This window comes from Coffea eugenioides, unplaced genomic scaffold (assembly GCF_003713205.1).
Source record: "Coffea eugenioides isolate CCC68of unplaced genomic scaffold, Ceug_1.0 ScVebR1_1079;HRSCAF=1872, whole genome shotgun sequence".
NCBI classification, from domain to species: Eukaryota; Viridiplantae; Streptophyta; class Magnoliopsida; order Gentianales; family Rubiaceae; genus Coffea; species Coffea eugenioides.
Window position 1 is genome coordinate 9997 of NW_020861453.1, and position 15495 is coordinate 25491.

The 15495-nt window shown below is 37.1% G+C and overlaps 1 protein-coding gene across 1 annotated transcript; it reads left to right on the plus strand.

Annotated features, from left to right (window-relative positions):
* Positions 1-3894: 3894 nt before the first annotated feature.
* LOC113754817 (60S ribosomal protein L13a-2-like) lies at positions 3895-6675 on the plus strand. The gene is made up of 2 exons (XM_027299071.1): positions 3895-4148; positions 6539-6675. The coding sequence occupies exons 1-2, from the start codon at positions 3929-3931 to the stop codon at positions 6613-6615; spliced, it is 297 nt and encodes a 98-aa protein (XP_027154872.1). The 5' UTR covers positions 3895-3928; the 3' UTR covers positions 6616-6675.
* The last annotated feature ends 8820 nt before the right edge of the window (positions 6676-15495 follow it).

Genomic DNA, 15495 nt, shown 5'->3' on the forward strand with positions numbered 1-15495 from the left:
ATCTCGTCACAAACCTTTAATGGGAGGCAACTCATTTGTGACGACTTAGAAAAGTTGTCACTAGTAAATTCCCGTCAAGATTTAGCAAGAAGGCGGGAGTGTTTAGAACATACAATAGTGACGACATTAAGAACATCATCACTATTGAATGGCTTATTTACGGACGACTTTTTGTTGTCGTCACTGATCACTAAAAAAGTTATTAGTGACAACATTTTTTAGTGATGACAATATTTCGTCACAAAAGGGGATTCTTTAGTCGCGACACCTAAAGTTGTCACAATTCCATCAAAGCAACTAAATGTTTATTGACGACAAGTAGAGTTGTCATAATTGCTCAAATAGACAGTGTCTTCAGTGACGACCTTGGAAAATGTTGTCACTAAAATGATTTATTCAGTGACAACTTCTAATATCGTCATTGTCACTCTCTTGATTCAGATTTAGTGACAAGAATTCATCGTCACTATTTAAAGTACTTATTTGTAAGTCACTTTCATTAATTCTACTGTGCCACCCTAACTTTTGCGATTTAGCCCCAAATGTTATAAAAAATTCCATTAATTCCATTATGATACCTTAAGTTTTACAATTTAGCCCCATATATAGTACACCGATTTTTTTAATTCTATTATTACTCCCTAACTTTTGTAATTTAGCACCATATGTAATTTACCAATTTCATTAATTCTACTTTGGCACTCTAACTTTTGCAATTTAACCCCCATATGTAATACACCAATTTTATTATTTCTATTATGGCACCCTAACTTTTACAATTTAGCCCCTATTTTTTTATTAGGAAATTACGAATGGTATCTTGATAAACTATGCATAAATATTTTATAATTTTCTCAAACTTAAGTAATAATTTGTTATAAACTCTAAAGATATATCTTTCATTACAATAGTTATAAGGCAGGCAGGTCTTTTTATCAATGGAATAAGAAATTTATGTCAGATTTATCCTTTGTACTACATGCCAAGTAGTATTAGCAAAAGAATAACAAAGTACTACAAAGTAATTAACAAGATAGCCTTCAGGGAGTGTAGTTTATGGGCAAATGAGCATTATCTATTCAAAGTACCAACTTTTTATGGGCATTTTACTCTCAAACATATAATTTATGATAAATTTATAAAGGGATAATTTCAGAAACCTCCCCTGAGGTTTCTGACAATTTCACTGACCTCCCCTGAGGTTTCCACAATTACACTGACCTCCCCTGGCAGAACTTGGGACCCAATTGCTGACATCATATAATGCAAAATTACTATTATACCCAAGACATTTTGTGTTATTATAGGACTAAAATATGATAAGGCAGATGGTGTTTTGGATAGTATTGGATTGCATTTCTATTTATTTAATGTATGGTTATGAAATTTGTAATGATATTACTCTTGGATTGCAGTTTTGGTTTGCACCTTATTACTGTTAAGGTTTTATAAATGACTGTTTTAGTTCTTGGATTACACCTTACCTCCAAATTTTGGGAATTTACCCAAATTTTCCATTTTCTAATATTCCTACAAATATGCAAAATTATGCATATCCCTCAAATCTACCCAATATTAATGTTTTGTTAAACTCTAAATAACAAAAATATGAAATATAATATTTAAATATATTTTAATACACACAAGTTGGACGGGTAACTAGTGTGTCAGAGAGTTGCCATAATCTCCTTAAACCCGCATGCGGGTTTAAAGAGTATTCGGATATTCTCATATGCACCTATGCAAATCGAACCAACCGGATATCTTATCCGTATCCCATTTTTTTAAATAAAAATCTTATAAATTTGAAAAATAAAATCAAATTTAGATGTATTAGGGTTTTAAAAATATTATATAAGTGATAAAAATTTTATAAATTGTAAAAATAAAATCAAATTTAAATAATTAAATGTTATATTTGCCTAAGAAATAATACAATAATCATAATAATGATAATACAATAATATTGGTGTAATAAAACTGCCATTAATTTAAATATTTATTTATAATGCCCAAAGAGCCTAATTACCAATTTTTTCTTCTCGCGCTCAAATATAACATTAACCCGCATGCGAGCTAACCTTGAAATAGAAAAAACACAGAATCTTGCTTGCGGGTTTCAACGTTATTATGCAGGCGGGATTTTGACCTGCTTGCTTGTGAACATGTACCACATTGCTTTGAATTTTTGTGACAAGAGGAAAGTTTTATCTGATGAATGTATTTGTGAAATGACCTGAGTGGTGGTAGATGGGTTAATTGGGTCGGTTGCGTTACCCAATTGTTTATATCCATAAGTAAAATTTTATGATTTCCATACCCATCCCCTCACTTTTTCTTATTTATTTCTGATTTTTATTAGTTTTCATTAATTCACTAATATAACTTGTACACCTACCTTAAGGGCATTTATGGGAACAAAATTTCCTCTCTTTCCTGAAAACACTTTTTTATGTTTACTTTTGTGGTCATGGGCTGATTTTGTTACAAAATCAGAAACCTCAAGGGAGGTTAGTGTAATTGTGGAAACCTCAGGGGAGGTCAGTGAAATTGTCAGAAACCTCAGGGGAGGTTTCTGAAATTATCCCATTTATAAATGTTTGTAAGTAAAATTCAAAAAGTGTTACACTGATTTCTTACAAAACGAAAACTGGCAGGTTATCTCTTCAACATAAATTAAATTTTTTTAAAAAAAGAAATGGCCCATAAAATACCAACTCTTTGTGGGTTTCCTTTACATGAACAAATATTTTGCTCTTTATGGGTATTTCACTCTGAATCATTTAATTTATGTTAAATACATAAATGTTTGTAAGTAAAATTCAAAAAGTGTTGCACTAATATTTTTATGAAAGGGAAACTGGTAGGTTTTGTATTTAACATTAATTAAATATGTGAAAGCAAAAAAAAAAAAGAAATTACCCATAAATCTATATCTTGCAAATGTATTACAAGAAATTTGGTCATTAGTGACAACCAATTGTTATTCTGTTTTGCTCTCTAATGATTTTTTTAACTATTAGGAACTCAAATTTTTCATGTAAATTAATATTAGTGCAATAATTTGAAGTGAAATTAACCATTTGAAACAAATCATCTCTCCTTATTATAAAATAAAAAAAATTCTGGGAGTTTTGGGCAAAAATAATGAAAAGAAAGATAAGTAAGTTGTAATTTAGTTCACAATTTTGAGAAAGTGATATCAATATTAATATGGGATCAACTGTTTGATGTCATAAAAAAATTACCTATTATGAATATTTTTACACAAATATTTAAAAGTTGCAAGTAATAATATATTAGTAAAATGTTAATTCAAAACTAAAAAACTTGGGTTGAAATTTTGGTACGAGTAGGGGGGAAATGTAAGGAATTGAAATTTCATTCAAAGTCAATAGTTTGAGGAGAAGCGGGGAATTGACTTGAACACTTAGTGAAACCAACAACTCGCGGTCATGTTTAGTCATTCACCGAACAAAAGGCTACCAGCCATGAGCCAACAGCCAACAAGCAACACTTAGAACCAAAAAACACACTCTGCTCCTCATCTCTGCCGAGCCCCAAAAAACACACTGCTCATCTCTGCCGGAAACATCTCCTCGCCGAGAACCAAGAAACATCTCCTCGCCATCTGCTAATCGATCTTGGCTGGGAAATGATGAAATAGAAGACCACATTTAGCAGCAACTGTCTACAAAAAAAGGTATGTTGATTCTCTTTTGCCTCCCTAATTTTCCCCCATTCAGACTGCGATAGAACTGAAATCTGTCTACAAGTTTGATATTTTATCCAAAAACTGCGATAGAACTGAAATCTGAGTTCTATCGCAGATTAGGGTGTACGAGTTCCATAGGAGTACTATATGCATTATTCATGTTTCCATAGGGTGTACGAGGGAGTACCTCCGCCTTATGATAAAACCAAGAGGATGGTTATCCCTGATGCTCTCAAGGTTTTGAGGCTCCAGGCTGGTCACAAGTACTGTTTGCTGGGTCGGCTATCGTCTGAAGTTGGGTGGAACTACGCTGATACAATCAGGGAGCTAGAGGCTAAGAGAAAGAAGAGGGACTTGGCGGAGGAATTGAAGCTCGCCGCACGCTCACGGAACCCACCATCATCGCCCGTGGATCTTCATCGTCAAGAGCTCTGTAAGTTTTCTATTTAAATTTCAGTTCTTCTCAAGAGTGTGAAATGGGTCTGCCGTGGCTTCATCCAGTGTGATTCTCCTGTTAATTGGCTTCATTTTTGAATACACATGCTGCATATGTTGATTGAGTTGAATGTCTTGATTTCTGATAAATTTTGGGGCTGATTGACTTCAATTTGAACAAAAATCTGATGAAACTTTTAATACCCCCAATCTGTTCGATGTAATGTCTAGCCGAAAATTCTTTGTTGAAAGATGGTTTTGTTGCATTTGTACGTTTGAAAGAAATCGGACAAGTCAGTGAGTTAGGTTGGTTGCAGCAGTTCTTTTGTTTTCTCTTTTGGTTGGCTGACGTATTGTTTCGAATGTCAATAAGGTTGTCTTGTGTCACTTCTGTCATTTATGATCTGCTCCAGAAGCCTAATTCATCAGTTTTGGTACTTAAATCAATGTTTGTTTCTGATTTTTTTTTTTAGAGTAAATTGTTTCGGCCATGGATTTTTTTTTTGTGGGGAAAAGCAGCTACTGGAACTCTGGTTTTGTATTATGATTTTGTTTGTTTGGTCCTGAGTGACTCGGTTTGAGTCTTGGGGCATTAGTTGGTGTATCTACATGCTCCATTGGGGCTTATAAATTCTGTCCCATGCATGCTGAAATGGTAGAGAAGAAGCTGCCGCATGATTCGTTAGTCATCGTGGGTTGCTGAAATTCATAGTTGCTCCAAATACTTGATTCTCTTGCTGTGCAATTAGGATAGCTGGTATAAAATTACTATAAGCTATGAAGATCTGACTTGCAAAGTGGCCTAAGGCAGATTTCGCAGGTCTTTCACCATGTTGCAAAAAATCAAGACTGAGGAGGGACATTTAAGAATTACTTCTGTCAACACAAGGTTCTAATCAGATGGTGTTTTGATCCTGGGAGTACATTTGTGGCTTTATCATAGTTTTGTTATCATGAAACAATAACATTACACAAAAAAAAAAGCTTCAATAGTGTTTCTGTTTCATGATATTAATTTGAGGAGCACAGAAGGGCTAAAGAATAGAAAAGATTATTATTGTCATTTGGCCAATGAGTTAGCTAAAAACTTTTCATGGCCAATGAGTTAGCTAAAAACTTTTGACGGAACAAGATATACAGTCCCAAGTGTTAAGTGAACAATTTAATCAATCTCCGACTTGTGTTGGGTTGGGAGAATACTGCATTTGATTACGTGAACATTTTATCAATCGCTGACTTGTATTGTAAGATTACTGATTTGATTACGTGACTATTCTAAAAGGAATATTCCTCTTGTATAGCAGAGTGGTAGTATAGTAGTGATGGACGAACAAAACAGAAGATTTATTCATCTTTGACAGTATTTTGACAGATTAAAGAAACATTGCTGATGCCAAAATTGGTCTTCATTTGTGACAAACCTCCTCTTTACAACCGTTAACACTCCTCGTTCTTTGGTAGTCAACCAAGGCATCTTGTGTAGTAGAAAAGGCCTGCAATTATCACAGTTCCCAGTTTTTCCCTGTTTCCATCCATTGCAGCAAAACATATCATTTCTTGACATCCAGGCAAAATTTGCAGAAACAAGATTTTTCTACCCCACCGATGTCTTCAGCAATCAAATTCGGATCATCAATCCAATCCACCAACTCTTTCCTCCTACACACACTCCTGTGCACTAATTTTTTTTTCCACAGACCATCAATCCATTTACAATCCTCCGGATGGCATGCAGGGTGGAATCCGATTCAGCTCTACAGACTTCAGTTCTAAATATTGCTTTTTCTTCATTGGGGTAAACAAATGTGTTATGTCTTACCAGCCATGAGAAGAACTGCCACCTACCTACCTAGTCCTCCTTGCTCACCTGTTACACATACTCTCCCCTTCTCCATCTTCTCCCCTTCCATTAATTTGTGTCCGTCTAGCCTTTAATACCAGTATAGTACTGTTTGGTCTCTCTGCAGTGGATTGTCAGTTTCAACTTGAAGAATTAATGTATTTCTAGTATAGTATTTCACTTGAAGAATACCAGTTTAGTACATGCGAAATGTATTTCCTTCAAGTAGTTAAAGGGAATCTTCCTTGTTAGTTAGACTGTTGTGCTGAGTCAACAATCAAGTAGTTATTTTGTTATTCTTGAGCTGTATAAGAATGCATTGGATTAGGCAACATGGAAAAATCATTTTGAATAATATCTCTCTTTCTTCTTCCTCAAGTCTAGTTTCTCTCCCCCTTATCACTCTATTTCTGCTGCAATTGCTGCATTCATTACGGTGGTATCAGATTAGTGAATGCTTGTTACTTTTGTTGTTTATTTAGCAATTAGAGACTGTTTTGCTTTTGTCACCTAATAACTTTACTAATAACTTTACTACTTTATTGCAGATATATTGCTCATTTTGGAGGTTTCGAAGAAGATTAGCAGTACGGCTTACATGTCGGCTCAAAAACTGTGGTTATAGTGCTGTCTTAAGTTTAGAAAATGTTTCAGAAGCGTAGGAAATGTTTTGGGAGGAATATGTTTTTTAGTTCAGCCTTGACGTATATGAGTAGTATTTGTTCTACTCAAACTTATGAAACTATTTGTACTATGATGTTGCACTTATTTATGACATTTGAATATTTAATATATTATTTTGGCATATTCTATTGTAACGGTGCCTACATTTGTTATTTATTAAACATTGCTGATATTTTCATTTTTTAGATATTATTGTAGTAGGAAAGTCATGTGTAAGGTGTTGTAAATGAGTAGTATTTTTCTAGGCAGGATGTCTTTATTGACAATTGTTATTGTCACTCAATCAAAACTGTCTATTGATAAGGGAATGTTGTCACAGTTGATCAGGGGTTTATTGACAACAAAGTCGTCACTAATTCCCCTATGCCCTCACCATCGTCCCTTCATGCATCACTTGCGTCACTGACAAGAGAAGGTGTTGTCACTAGATTTATAGCTTTTACTGATGACATATGTTGTCATAAAAAGTTTCATTCAGTGACGACCCTAAGTCGTCACTGTATAATTTCATCTTTTACTGACGACATAGATTGTCATAAAAAATGTTCTATTTACTGACGACTTTAAAGTCGTCACTGTATACTTTTACCGACGGAGATTCAGTGACGACCTTGCGACAACTGAAATGTTGTCAATAATGGTCATCAGTGACGACTTTTTGATTATTTGTGACGAAAAGTAGTTATCACTGATGACCAAAATTCTTGTAGTGTTTGTGAGATTCAAGGTTCGACAAGGGTTATGTTCCAACTTAGCCCATGGGCTTTGCATTGGATGCCATCTGTAGCCATCATAACAAGATTGAGTCGAAGGCATGTAACTCGTCTTGTCACCATTCGTGCTTCAATTTGTGGGCAAATTGCTTTCAAGAGGGGGGGAATGATACGAACAAGAGGAGCCACTGGAGCCATGATACCAACCCTTGTTCGTGTCATTCATTTCCATCCAGATTTGAGGACAAATCCTGCTCAAGTGGAGGGGACTGATGTGTGCACGGACCTTAGCCCAAGTAATGACCCAGTCCGAGTTCCATTGGGCCCAGTCACACGTGCACGAGCCAAGCTCTTCAAAGAATCCCTCCAAGCCCTTGTTCGAATTGTCCAAAACCAACATGGAGTCCATAGAGATATTGAAGGCTTGAAGGATTTTAATTGAGTTATCTACACCATGACCCAAGCCCATGAAGAGTCAAGTGGGCCTCCAAATGAGTTGGCCGAATAGGGCCTTAGGCCTTAGTAGTTATTTAGCAATTGATTAGTGTTTAAGTAAGAGCATGGGCCGGCCCATCTTGTCCCAAGACCATGGGCCGACTTTTCCCTTTCCTAGTCCCTTTAGGGTTTCAGTCACTTTAGCCTATAAATAGGGTTGCTTTGTAAGGTTTTAGGTAGACGTTTTATCAATAAAGTTTTGCATATTTTCGATTCTTCTTGAGAGAGAGATTCGACCCCTTTACTTGCTTTGGCAAGGGTTTTGAGCAGTCTTGCGTCCTGTCCTAGATTGTTCTACCGACCTATTCCCCTGGAGTATTCACCTTCATCGGAGTGTCGTCTACCGTCTTGAATCAAATCGTGTCGTCCGTTTGGTTCTAGATCCCGCAATTCCAAGCGTTGGACATCCTCGCTAGATCCTTGGGCAAACGTGCTACGTGTCTCGAAACGTGTTGATCGGGGAACGTATCAAAAACTTTACACATTGCTCCAAGTAGAAGACCCTCCAGCGCCTGTTGCTAGTTAGGCGTGCCCTCACCTAGCGGTCACGCTTAAGGAAGAGTTAAGCTAGTTCTATTATTTATCTTTTATAGTTAAATATTAGTTAAAGTCAGTCCATTATGAACTTAGGGCTGGCCGAATCCTTTTCATTAATTGGTAGGGTTAGTTTAGTCAATTTTGGGATTAGGGTTAATGCTTGTAAAGGCTATAAATAGCCATACTTCCTCCTTGTTAAGGGGATTCAGAAATTACATAATATTTGTGAGTTTATTCACTTTTCTCTTCCAAGAGAGCTTTGCTTGAATACTTGAGAGTTTTCTTGAGTTATTCAAATTGAACTTATCAATCAAGTATACACCTTGATTGTGGCGTTCTTCTATCCAGATCGTTGGTTCACTAAATCGTTAGTTGTTGGGTTGAGATTCATCTTAGTTCATCAACTCGGGGTTTAGAGGGGTCATACGTGCTGCCTTTTCAACTTGATTGTTCGTCTAGATCCGCGCGTTCGTATCAGTTGGTATCAAGAGCTAGTCGACGACATCAAGTATATCCCATTGCGTCTTGTAAGTTTTCCTCAAAAAAAAAAAAATTTCGTTTCTTATAGTGTTAAATTCTGGTCGTATAGGAATTCCATAAGCGGCTAGGGTTTTGTCTTGTGTTCTTGTTGTTTTATCCTTGTTTTCGTTGATTGTCTTGAATTTTCGTGTTGGTTGTTGTCCGCAATTCATCCATCGTGTGTCTTGATTTCGTGGGTCTTGTGACTTGTATCTTGAAGTCTTGAACTCATATAGAGTCATCCAAAAAAAAAAAAAGGGGTTACTGTTCATCGGGCGCAATGCACCCGAAAACACTGTTCATCCGTAAAAGAGAGGGGAAAAACTATTTTCTGGTTGTGTCTTGATGGAACCATGGCTGACCTTGAAATTTCCTAGCTTCCTTGACATTGTGGGGATTGAATCTTGGAAGGTTTCTTTGGGCTGCAAAATTGATATCCTGAACTTCATGAAAATTGGTGTTAGGGTTTTTCTTGGAAATTACGCTAGGGTTTTGTAGTTTCTTGAATTTTCGTGGGCTGCCATCAAGTTTTTGTTGGATATTGTTGTTCAAACTCTTGAAATCTGGAAATTTTGATTGAATCTTGAAGTTCTTGGGTGGGAAAACAAGGGTCCTTGAAAATCTTGTTCTCAACCTTTCCAAATCTTGAACCTTCAAAACAAAACCAAAGTTCTTGTCTCGAACTTGCGGCTGCCCTTGCTCAAATTTGACACAAAAATCTTGTTTCTTGTGTGTAGGATCCGAATTGAAAAAGAAAGAAAGATCCATCTTGCAAAAAAAAAAAAACAACGCAAGAAAGAAAAAGAAAACACAAATCGGATTTCAAGAACAAGAAAATAATTTGCTTGGGTAGCCTAGCCGAGCTTGGGTTGAAAGAACAAACCTTGTTGCCTTCAATCTTGAACTATTGGCCGCCTCTCTTTTGTCCACGAAATACCAGAAAACCAGCAGCCATTAACACCCCAAAACAACCAAGAAACCTTGCTATTAAATAGCCACAAAAGGTGGGAAGATAAGATAGGGTTTCCTACTTTGTAGCCACCTCTTGCTTTTGTTTCTTGATTGTGGTTTGTGCCAACTGCCCAGCCGATCCTTGGTGCATATTTTATAGTATTTCCAGCCAATAAAAACATGGTTTACAAGTCCCAAGAGTCCTAAAATTAGCTACTAGTCACAAACCAAACTTTCCCTTTTCTTGATTTTTTTTTCTTGGGCGGACAGCTTAGGGTATTTTTCCAGCATATTGTACATTTCCTTTTGTGTCTTAAAATCAGTCCAATAAACTTCCAAAAATCACAACCTTCATCCGCCACACTTGGGTGTAATTTGATTCAAGTTTGATTGAATTTCTTCAAGAAAATTTTGATTTCTTCAAGAAAAGCAATCTAGTGACTTGAGAAGTGATTGGTGAGATCATTAGAGTGTTTTAATACACTTGAGTGAAACACGAGTGTGAGTGATATACTAAGGGAGTGAGTGAGGTGTTATTTCCACTAACCCTATTTTTGCAGGAGTACCTCAACATGTCCGAAGGGAAGGAAACTACTCCTTTTGATATTAAACTTGTGATGGATGCTATGACTGATAAATTGCTCAAGATAATGAAACAGGAATTAGAACCATTGCATGAGAGGATGGATAGTCTCGAACACTCCCAAACCAATTCTAAGTCCCGGAGACACAAAGCGCCAACCCGTGACTATGAAAGTTCCAACTCCGAGGAGGAATATGGGTCGAGGACATGGAGGAATAAACACCGTAAAGCTGGTGTGGATCCAATCAAAGGCGTTAAAATGCAATTGCCTACTTTCCAAGGCAAATCCGACCCCGATGTCTATTTGGAATGGGAGAAACGAGTGGAGTTGATCTTTGATTGCAATGATTACACCGAGGAGCAGCAAATGAGACTTGCAGTCATGCAATTCACCGACTACACCATAGTGTGGTTGGATCAAATCACTACTAGTAGAAGGCGAAGTGGTGAATACCCCCTATCACTACATGGACCGAATTGAAGGGTGTCATGAAAAAACGCTTTGTTCCTAGTCACTACCACCGTGACTTGTACCTCAAACTTCAAAATTTGACACAAGGAACCAAAAGCGTGGAGGACTACCATAAGGAGATGGAGATAGCCATGTTAAGGGCTGACATTGTCGAGGACCGGGAAGCTACTATGGCACGATTTTTAAGTGGATTGAGGCCTGAAATAGCGGATCAAGTGGAGATGCACCACTATGTGGACCTCCATGATATGCTAGACAAAGCTATTAAGATTGAAAGGAGGCTCAAGAGGAGGGGTCCAATTCGACAAAATTCCAACTTTCAAGCTGGAAATTGGAGAAACCAACCCTTCAAGAGGGAGGTCAGCCCCTCTAGTGCATTCCCTTTGACCAAACAAGGTGGGACAACAAAGGAATCACTAAGGCCGAATGCAACTTCCTCAAAACCACCCTCAAGGGGCGATGGTAGGCCTACTCATGAGGTAAGCAAAGTTCGAAACCGAGACACTAAGTGCTTTAAGTGTCAAGGATTTGGACATATTGCTTCCCAATGCCAAAATCAAAGAGTTATGCTTATGCTACCAAATGGGGAAGTACAAACGGATGAGGAGGATGAGTGTGAGGACATGCCTCCCTTGGTTGAGGAAGATGAGGAATTTGAGGAGATACCAGCTCATGGTAAAGTTGGTATGGTTGCAAGGCGAGCTCTAACTACTCAAGCTGGTAGAGATGACCTTCAACGAGAGAACATATTTTACTCAAGGTGCCATGTGATGGACAAGCTTTGTAGCTTGGTAATTGACCCAGGGAGCTGTACCCATGTTGCTAGTGCACTCATGGTGGAACGATTGAACTTGCCAACAAGTGATCACCCCCGACCTTACAAACTACAATGGTTGAATAATAGTGGTGAGGAGTACCAAGATGTATTCCCTGAGGATATACCTAATGGGTTACCACCTTTGAGGGGAATTGAACATCAAATTGATTTCATTCCTGGCTCTTCCCTTCCAAATAAGGCACCATATAGGACTAATCCGGAGGAAATTAAGGAGCAACAAAGGCAAGTAGAGGACTTGCTTAGTAAGGGCTGGATTCAAGAGAGTCTAAGTCCTTGTGCTGTACCTGTCCTACTTGTGCCAAAGAAAGATGGAGGATGGAGGATGTGCACCGATTGTAGAGCCATAAATGCCATAACGGTAAAGTATCGCCATCCCATACCTCGATTAGATGACATGCTTGATGAGTTACATGGTGCTATTATATTTACTAAGATTGACTTGAAAAGTGGTTATCACCAAATACGCATGAAAGAAGGGGTTGAGTGGAAAACAGCATTTAAAACAAAACATGGTCTGTATGAGTGGTTGGTCATGCCTTTTGGCTTAACTAATGCACCTAGTACCTTCATGGGGTTAATGAACCATGTTTTGCGTTCTTTTATTGGTCAATTTGTGGTAGTCTACTTTGATGACATTTTGATCTATAGTAAGAGTGCAGAAGAGCATGTTGTGCAGGAGATACCAGCTCATGGTAAAGTTGGTATGATAATCCCTTGTCAACAGTGCTAGATGAACTTCATGAAGATTCAGTTCCATATATTACAACCTATACTGAATTTCATGATAATTCCTCTAAAGATACAGGCTCCGAAGAAAGCAGTCTTTCTACTTCTTCAGATGATGACACAATATCAACAACTAATACTTCAGAATCCTCATCCGACGAAGAAAGTACCCCTCAGATTCATATGGCAGATCCAGAACCAGAAGTGGTTGAACCTAATGACAATGAGGAGGAGGAAGGAGAAACATCATTTAATCGCACCCAGCGAGCTACTTTTCCAAAATCAAAGGGAGTACCTCTGTTTACAATTGATAATATTCCACCTGAAAAATGGGAAGCAAGGTTCCATGAATTCCATGCTTGGATGCTTGCCCAAAATTTAACAGAAGAATCTCACTTTGAAATTTTATCAATTTTTACAGCTCATCTGGCTGGAATCCTCAAGGATTGGTGGACAACCATTGGAGATGCAGATAAAATGCTCTTTTTAACCAAACAAGATTTCCTGGAAAATATTCATATCCTTCATCTCACATTTCTTGGAAATGTCCGAGAATTCCAGGAAGCAAAAAGAAAAGAATTCTTTCAAATAAAATGTTTATCTTATGATCGACGAGATCTAAATAAACATTTTAAAAAGATGATTAAGTTATTTTACTCTCTTGGTGCAGATATCAATCTCAAACAACCATTTATCAGTTCCCTTCCCAAGCCACTTACAGATGGTGCAGAACTGTATATCCATAATAAGTATGGATCAGTTTTAAATCTCACCATTGGCCAAATCAAACAAGCAGTTTTCCTATCTCTTGATGACCTTTGTCATAAGAGGAAAGTTATTCGAGAATATCTAAAAGGAGATGTTTGTTTGGACCAAGCCTGCAAAAAGCCAGAGCTAATAACCAAGGGAAAGTGCCAAGCCTGTACTCCATCCCAGAGAAGAAAAGGATCCAGAAGATTCAAAAGGTTCAAAAGCTTTACCAAGGCCTATAAGAATTTTCCAAGAAAATCCTTCAGAAAGAAATGGAGGTATTTTAGACGAAAGTCTAAAAGGTTCAGAGGCACAAAAGGCAACAAATGTTTTATCTGTGGAAAGCCTGGACATTTTGCAAAAAATTGTCCTCAAAATCAGAAGGGAGTAAAATTAATTTCAGAAATTCAAAATGAGCTTCATTTTTCCATAACTGATTTAGAATCTGAATTTTCTGAACAAGAGGAGCCTACTGACACTACTCTATTGGCTTTACAGGTCCCCGAAGATATTTTAAGTATTGGGCCTATTGCTATGACAAATAAAGAGGACAAAGAAGAGGAAGTTTATCCACAAACTCTTATTCATATCTTGTTGGATAAATATTCTAAACCTATACCTCTTATTGCATTTTTTGATACAGGTGCCCATACTTCCATCATAAGGAAGGATATCCTACCAGACTCATATTGGATTCCTAAAGCGAATAAGTTTAGAGGAGCTGATGGAAATCTTTTTGAAACAAGATTTGTCACAAAAAATCCCATCACTCTCAAACTTCTCCCTGATTGCTGTGTTAGTTCAAAATTTCTGGGAGCAAACTTTACCGGTAAGGACTTGTTGTTAGGATTTGATCTTTACAGGCAAAATAAATATCTTATTACAGGGAATGGGATAAAATCAAAAAAGTTTTTTAAACCTTTCATTGAAATCCCAAAGCTGTATTTGATACAAGACGAAAGTGTTCAACAAGATCAACTCCAGCAGTTTCAAAAGCAGATTATTCAAGAATCATGCTCAACAAATCATCAAGAGTTTTTACAAAAGTGTGATCATCCTTTGTGGGAAAATTCTGAGTTTTTTATCCGACTTCATTTTAAGAAAAATGAGGATATCAATCCCACAAAAGCTAGTCATTCTGGAATGAATCCCAATGACACAAAGCTTGCAGAACAGGAATGCCAAGAACTTTTAAAGTTTGGGCTCATTGAGATTTCTCATTCTCAATGGGCCTGCCAGGCATTTTATGTTAACAAAAGATCTGAGCAGGTCAGAGGGAAAATAGGATTGGTAATCAATTACCAGCCTCTTAATATTTTCCTGCTTGATGATAAGTTTCCAATACCCAACAGATTTACTAGTTTTTCCCAGGCCAACTGGTTTTCTAAATTTGATTTAAAATCTGGATTCTGGCAGTTGGGAATTCATCCTGAGGATAGGCATAAAATTGGATTTTGTATCCCAATCATCATTTCCAATGGAAGGTGATGCCTTTTGGTTTAAAAACTGCACCTTCTCTCTTTCAAAAAGCGATGATCAGGATATTTCAGCCTATCTTACATTCCGCACTTGTTTACATTGATGATATTCTTCTTTTCAGTAATACTTTTGAAGAACATCTTGAGTTGCTTAAAGATTTTCATCATCTTGTTAAGCAATACGGAATAATGCTTTCTGAAAAGAAAATGTTTTTAGCTCAGCAAGAAATTTCATTTCTCGGAATGAAAATTGCTCAAGGAAAATGTACTCCTGAACAGCATGTTGGACAATCCATTAAAGATTTCCCTGAAGACAATCTTTCAAAAACTCAGGTCCAACAATTCCTTGGTGTTGTTAACTATGTCCGGGAATTTCTTCCCAAAGTTTCCAAGCATATTAATCCTTTGACTAAAATGCTTAAAAAGAAACCTCCACCATGGGGTGTTTCTCAAACCCAAGCAATCCAAATCCTCAAGAAGGCACTCCAAGATCTTCCTACACTTCATATTCCATCAGATGGGAAAAAGATCTTACAGACAGATGCCAGTGATAAGTATTGGGGAGCAGTACTCCTTGAAGAAGATGAACAAGGAACAAAACATTGTTGTGGTTTTGCTAGTGGAAAATTCAAAGTTTCTGAACAACACTACCATTCCACGTTCAAAGAAATCCTTGCAGTCAAGAATGGTATAAAGAAATTCTCTTTTTTCCTTATATCTCATCATTTCTTGGTTGAAATGGATATGGGATCATTTCCT

Coding starts and splice junctions, on each gene's coding strand:
- LOC113754817 (XM_027299071.1), top strand. CDS start 3,929: ATGGTTATCCCTGATGCTCTCAAGGTTTTGAGGCTCCAGGCTGGTCAC. Junction 4,149..6,538: donor TCTTCATCGTCAAGAGCTCT/GTAAGTTTTCTA, acceptor ACTTTATTGCAG/ATATATTGCTCATTTTGGAG.